General features: G+C 31.4%; 1 protein-coding gene across 5 annotated transcripts; it reads left to right on the top strand.

The window, feature by feature from the left end:
* The first annotated feature begins 258 nt into the window (after window positions 1–258).
* On the top strand, window positions 259–6323 carry LOC101498955 (BTB/POZ and TAZ domain-containing protein 1-like). Of its 5 annotated transcripts, none has more exons than XR_012162995.1 (8): window positions 259–530; window positions 627–739; window positions 828–1131; window positions 1205–1518; window positions 2824–3068; window positions 3193–3274; window positions 3462–5180; window positions 5949–6323. XR_012162995.1 is itself a non-coding variant. In XM_073368271.1 (5 exons), the coding sequence occupies exons 1-5, from the start codon at window positions 402–404 to the stop codon at window positions 2981–2983; spliced, it is 1020 nt and encodes a 339-aa protein (XP_073224372.1). In that variant the 5' UTR covers window positions 259–401; the 3' UTR covers window positions 2984–3191. The 5 variants fall into 5 exon arrangements, 1 of the variants encoding a protein (XP_073224372.1); XR_012162993.1 differs by lacking the exon at window positions 5949–6323 and having other exon boundaries at window positions 3462–4068; window positions 4908–5888; XR_012162992.1 differs by lacking the exon at window positions 5949–6323 and having other exon boundaries at window positions 3462–5892.
* The last annotated feature ends 653 nt before the right edge of the window (window positions 6324–6976 follow it).

Below are 6976 nucleotides of genomic sequence, written 5' to 3'. Positions count from 1 at the left end.
ATATATATTTGTTATTGATAATTTTTTTTTAAATGTATGACAAAAATATGTTATTAATATATAAAATAAGATAAAACACATATTAAAAGTTGATTTTAAATAAAGTAGTAGATTTAAAATTGTATTTAAATCTTATAATTTTTATGCATCCTTGTTGAATAATGAATGAATATCCACGTATTAAAATATTCACAAAACCTGTTTGGGACAAATCGCGGTAACATAAACCGCCTTCTCAGCTTTCCACGTAATCCTTGCTTCATCATCCATCCTTTTATATAACGCTTTTTCTTCTCCTTCTTCTTTTCAGACACACACACTTGCCTCTTCCCTTCCCCCTCCTACCTTAAATATCACTTCATTAAAATTTATATAATCAACTCAACCGATTAAATTAACCCATGGGTACTCTCTTTTCTCCCAATAACCCCTCCACCCAATTTCACGCCACTGATTTCTTCCCCCATGAACCCGACCTTTTTCTTCACACTCCCAGAGGAAAACGAATTCCAGTGCACGCAACCATTTTGGTAACACTTTTTTTATTTTCCTTCATTCATTTCCAATTACTATATCTTATGTTGCTCAATTAATTTCTAAATATTTCTTTTTCCCTTTCACTAAAGGCTTCAGCGTCCCCCATTCTAGAAAACATGGTAACGTCCAACAGAATCGTTAAAATTAACGGCGTTCCATACGACGCCGTCACTGCCTTCTTGCGCTTTCTCTACACCTCCAGGTCAGTAGTAAAACAGTTTATTATTATTTTTGCTTCTCCATTTGCGAAAAGACGGTAATAACCCTGAGGATCAATCGTGTACGCGCAGGTGCAGCGAGGAGGATATGGAAAATTACGGATTACACCTTCTCGTATTGTCGCACGTGTACTCCGTGATACGCCTAAAGCAGATGTGCGTCGTTGGATTGTCCCAACGCGCGACCACAGATAACGTGGTGGACGTGTTGCAATTAGCGAAACTCTGCGATGCACCGGATCTTTACCTCAAATGCGTAAAGCTAATAACTAATAATTTCAAAGCGGTGGAAGAAACAGAGGGTTGGAAATTCTTGCAGAACAATGACCCTTGGCTCGAATTCGACATTCTCCGCTTCATAAACGAACACAAATCGGTAATTAATGATTAGTAATAAACTAATAATTGAATTTAATTAGAATTGTTATTAAGTGATTTGGATGAAACAGAGGAAGAAGAGAGCGAAGAGACAGAGGGAGGAACAGAAGCTTTATGTGCAACTGAGTGAAGCAATGGAATGTTTGGAACATATATGTACAGAAGGATGCACAAATGTAGCGCCATACGATGTGAAGAAACAGAGGAAGAGGCCGTGTTCAAAATTCTCCACGTGCGAAGGTTTGCAGGTTTTGATAAGACACTTTGCCACGTGTAAGAGGAATCTAAAGGGAGGGTGCTTGCGTTGTAAGCGGATGTGGCAACTCTTTAGACTTCACTCTTCCATTTGCCTTCACCAAGATTCTTGCAAGGTCCCTCTTTGCAGGTGAAATTCAAATTAATCTCCCTAAAACTTTTTCATATAAAATTTATTATAGTATCTCTAGAATAAAATATAATTAAATATAAATTAATTAATTGGATTAGATATAAAAAAAGTTAAAATTTATTTTTTCATTATTTTGAATGAAGTATTATATTATCGCTTATCACATTTTTTTTGACAAACTGATCACATGTTTCATCATAATAATAAATATATGTATGAGAAGCTACTTACAAAAGTAACTAAATAAGATGTCTTAAAACAGCAAGCCCGGAAAAAAGTGGAGTACAATATCTAAAATTGTTCTTATTTTGACTGATATTTTCTATTATTTTAGTATCCGTGTTATGTGGTATTATTGCATTTGTGGGTAATTTGCTATTCGATTTTCGTAATTAAATGATAATGTCCTTATGTGTGTCTTGACTTGACTTTGTGGTTGGGTAAGGAATAAAAATATTATTGGGATCAACTAAACCGGTTTGACCATTCAAAACCAAAACAAAACTAGCTTAAAAAATTCCCCGATATTTCATGTACTCATTTATTATTATAACTGAAAAAATGCTTGTATTCTTCTCTGACCAAATATAAGAAAAATTTATTATTAATGTATTTAATTCATTTAATTTTAAACCAAATTTCATTTTAAATCACATACATATATAAATTTTCTTCAATCTAGTATTTTAGGTAGCTAAATAGTAACATGATATATAACTATTTTTAATTTAAAAAGGGCCATATACTAACAAGGGTAAGAAACCAAAGGCACCAATTTAATTCGTAGAGTGCTTGTATATATATATATATAGAGTAATGGGATCTACCTTCCACGTCACGAGCATGCATGGCAAACGTGTTTGTATCCGTGGATAGTGATTGTGGCAGTGACAAAAGCCACAACAAATAGAATTGGCGTAGTAGTAATTGACAACTTTCTTTCAATTTAATTTAATCAATTATAAATGAAAGCTGGCAAACGGAACAAACAAGCAGGTCTTTATTTACTCTACGAATTACTAATTAAACCTATACATCAAGTTAATTATTATTTTAATTAGTGGTTATCATGTTCAATTCAGTAGACTTCAATGTCCAAGTCATCATCTAATTTAACTTCCATAATTTCTTTGTGAACCAAATTAACTCAATTGTCGTTGTCTTCATATTTCTTTTAATCTTACAATGAGTCAGTGATGGACTAATTATATTTTTTCTTACTTCTTGTACATATTAGTAGTAGTTTTTATTTAAGGGTCTTGGTTAACGTGGCTATTTTTTTTTACGAAAATGTGAATGCAGACAAATTCAATTAAAAATTATAGAGAAAGAGAACAAGGAATTAGGTGATGCAAGGTGGAAAGTACTAGTGAGCAAAGTGGCTTCGGCTAAAGCCATGTCTTCCTTGACGCTGCCAAAGAGGAAGCAAGATGAGGAAATTGGACCATACAAAACCAATTAATCCTGCAATAATAACTCATAAGTTTGGTATTAAAATGAGGATATTGTAATATAATTATATGGAACAATTCCTTTCTTCTTGATAGGTCCTGTCTTTCTCTATATATCTTTTTCATTTCTTTGCTAATACAATAATAGAGTTTAGCATTATGTAAATAATTGTCAGTGTAAAATTAATTTATATCTATAAATTTTTGAATTTTTTTTCAGTAATAATATAAAGTGTTTGATGTTGAATGGAGAAGTGGCAAGGTTATGGACTTTTGGCTATAAACAATCGGGAATTAGCAAGGTGAGGTGTTAATATGTGATTTGTAAATTTGTTTATTGGAGTTAGTAGCAAGATGAATTTCAACGTACAATAACAGTAAGAAATATATCAATTTGATGAATTAAGTTAGAAGAAAATAGTTTTTGATTGATTTAAAAAATTAAATTGAATAACTACACTAAATAGCTTTTTTTTCTTCTTGGAACAGCAACCTATTTTCTCTGACGCTACAAGGTAATTATTTAGTACTTGTAAGTTCGAGTAACAAGGACTTTTCTAAAAGGAGCAAGGACTTTTCTTAAAAAAAGCAAAAAAACAAAGCATCATATAATATTAGGCCCATATATCATCAGCAGTATCAATACAATACAAGTGTTGGGACTTAAAAGAAAATTTTCTAAAATTTAAAAATTATTAATGTCATGTAATAACTTTTTTTAATTGATTTAAAATACACTTCAAATTTTATTTTTTTTTTTAAATGAGACACTTTCTAAATACAAAATAAAAACATAAAATTATGAATTTCACTATTAGAAATTTTTGATTTAGCCTCCAAAATTAGCGTCGACAACCGATATCGACGCAACTGAGTCGGTTTAGCGTCGGCGATATCTACGATATAGCATTCATTAGATTATTTTATTAATTCCAATAAAAAACCCTCATTCAATTCTTCCTCACCGCAACTCCCTCCCTCACTACGACTCATTTATTTCTTCTCTCGGCCACCGCATTGTCAATCTCCACCATCTCCGGTTTTTCATCGTGTGTAACGCTAACCACGATTCTCCTTTCTCCTTTCTCCATCATTGGTTAGTTCTCTATTGTTATTTGTTAAAGGTTTTTGTAAAAGGGATTTTAGGATTTTTGTACAAAATCATTTTCTTATCTTTTATCAAATAACCTGCTGCTTAATGGATCATGATCATATAAACATTGACATATTCAATTTTGGAGCTATTTTATTGAAAGTAGTTAGTAGAAGGAGAGTCATTCCTCACAAAGACCTGCACATCTAGGCGTTCTATAAAGCAAGTGACCGATTGCTAGTCAATTCTCCCATAACAAATCAATGTATTGGCCAATCAATAATTGAGGTTGCTGAGTTTGATCGATTGCCTAGGTTTCTCTATGCATATGTTAAAGCAAGGAAAAATCATATGAAGGAGGCAATTTACTTTCACATTACCCCTTTTTGATTGTTGCAACATTTTGCATTTGCTTTATTATTATATTTGTTTATTGTAGGGTGTTGATGAAATATGAATGAATGGTCTACTTGAAATTATTGAGGTTTTTAACCTTTTAGTTAACTATATGATCGGTGGTTAAGTGATAACTGAATGTGTTGTGAGAATGGACTAATTGATTGTTGTTTTGGAATTTGTGGCTTGTTTGTTTCTCTGTTGGACTCTGTTCATGATATGTGAGGTCATAATGGTATTAAAACATCTAATTGGTTTGTGTTAATTTTTCATTACAAGATAAAATGCAGGTTAGTGTGAGTTTTTGTTTTGGTTTTGCAATATTTTATTTCCTGTGAAGGTTTTCATTTTACTACTATCAATTTTTTTGCTTTGGTCTTCTTGGTGATGAAAGGTCTCATTATGATGTTGAATCTTTAATCATTCTTTTGATGGTGATGAGTTAGGAAAGGAAGAGTAGAAATCTACTTTTATGAAGGAACTTAATACTATTTTATGGAGAGGAGCATGGAATTCAAATTGCCCAATTTTATGGAGAAGGACTTAATTACCTAATGGAGTAGAAATCATGAATAACATTGCTAGAAGACCACTTAATGGAGTTGTAGTAGAAGATGATGACGAAGATGAAGCTAATGGTGATGGCCTTGAAGCCTGGGAGAGAGCTTATACAGAAGGGTTTGATACAATACATGTACATTGTTGTGGACGTGTCCAAGGTATCGGTTTTATTACTTTACAGTTTCTGTGTTTGCTTCTGAGTTCTGAGTTCTGACTTCTGATTTCTGATTTATCTGTCATTGAGCATTGATTTGATTCAATTGGAGGATGAGTATGTTGGAACACTTCATGTATAAATGACAGTTAAATTTACCTAGTTTTATTTGATGGCATTTCTTCCAATCTCCATGGATCCTTTTGCATAGGCATGAGATACTGTTACGTTTTGAAAGTTTTTCTTTTTTCCTTTATAAGTACTCTATACTTGTTCATGAAGTTAGCAATTATCAGCAAAAATTCAAAGATTAACTTACTCTATACTTATTTGGCTTGTTTAATATGAACTCTAAAAATGCATATTAAAACTAATCATGAAAAGATGTATAACTTTTTTACTTCTCGACTTAGATAGGCTAGTTAAAAGGTTATGGAGTACTTTGTATTTTTATTTGATTTGAGAAGTAGAACAATGAGGGAAAAATGAAAGATACACTTTGAATAAAGGTAGAGGAATAATGCATGGAAGAGTTATTGTTTGAGTTATGATGTGGTTTAGTGTTATTCTTTCTATATCTTTTTTTATGTAATAGTAATGTTATCCTCTAAATATTGGCTAATTGTTATTTTCATGATCACTTGTCGTTGGTGATTTTGAAAACTGATCATAAGAACTGATATAAATTATTAGTGTTATTTGTGTCTGTTTAATTCAGTTTTACACTGTCATGGGAAAAATCTGATATCATATGGTATTGTGTTAATCACAGTTCAAGACATTACTGAAGTTTTTCCCAATTCCAGCATATCAAAACCTGACATTGCAATGTTTAACTGAGATATAGTCCCTCTTTCTCTGTTTGATGTCTATCTTGGATTTATGGTATAAGTATATAATAATGAAGCATAATGGAACCTGGTGAAATAATTATGCATTTCTTAAAGTATTTTTTATGCATTATCAATTATATCATGTTTGTGGTGGATATTTAACTACATTGATTTGATATGTTCTAAGTTCATTTTTCAATTGTTGGCTGTTGCGTCGGCCTAACTGACGCCGCTATATTATTAAAAAGTGTCTTTTATTTGATTTTGCACTTTTATTACTTGACCGTAGCGTCGGTCTGTCCGACGCAATAGATTTTTTCAAATCACAAATAAACCGATATAAACTATATTTTATTAATAGCGTCGGTGTAGAGTAGATCGTACCGTCGCTATAGTCGCGTCGGTGAATATTGGACCGACGTAATGTATTTAGCTCCTAAACTCGACACTGACACTAAATTAATATTAGCGTCGACGTTTGGTCTATAAGCGTGGGCCTATGGCGGACGCTAAGCAGTTTTTCTAGTAGTGTTTTACAAAAATGAAAATAGAAACTTATTATTTATATATGTATATTACAAATACAAAAAAAAAATACAAAAATTGCACTACTGAAAACAAAATACATATCACAAATAAGATTTAATGTATATATTCATGATTTTAAATTATAAAAAATATAAAATATAGTGGTATAGTTTGGAGTGGAGTCATTAACAAAAGATTCAAGTCTTACACTTTATCAATTAAACTAACTTATAACTTATATAGTGGTATAATCAAATTTGTAACATAATTAATTATATTATAAATTATTTAATTTGGAGTTTTTTTTCTTTGTTAAGTAAATATTTTCTTTAAGCTTAAAGTTGTTGCTTTATTAGCTTGACCCTTGGACCGACTTTGTTGATGAGTGAATCAAATGTCACAATAATTATTATAAATTAATATAAAAATATTTGTGCAT

Source organism: Cicer arietinum, chromosome 5 (genome assembly GCF_000331145.2).
Source record: "Cicer arietinum cultivar CDC Frontier isolate Library 1 chromosome 5, Cicar.CDCFrontier_v2.0, whole genome shotgun sequence".
Classification (NCBI taxonomy): Eukaryota; Viridiplantae; Streptophyta; class Magnoliopsida; order Fabales; family Fabaceae; genus Cicer; species Cicer arietinum.
This window is presented reverse-complemented; position numbering and strand designations above follow the sequence as displayed.

Excerpts from the sequence above, each read along its gene's own strand:
- LOC101498955 (XM_073368271.1), top strand. The coding sequence starts at position 402 with ATGGGTACTCTCTTTTCTCCCAATAACCCCTCCACCCAATTTCACGCC. Across the intron at positions 531-626 it reads CAGTGCACGCAACCATTTTG|GCTTCAGCGTCCCCCATTCT; the intron begins GTAACACTTTTT and ends CTTTCACTAAAG. Across the intron at positions 1,519-2,823 it reads TGCAAGGTCCCTCTTTGCAG|ACAAATTCAATTAAAAATTA; the intron begins GTGAAATTCAAA and ends ATGTGAATGCAG.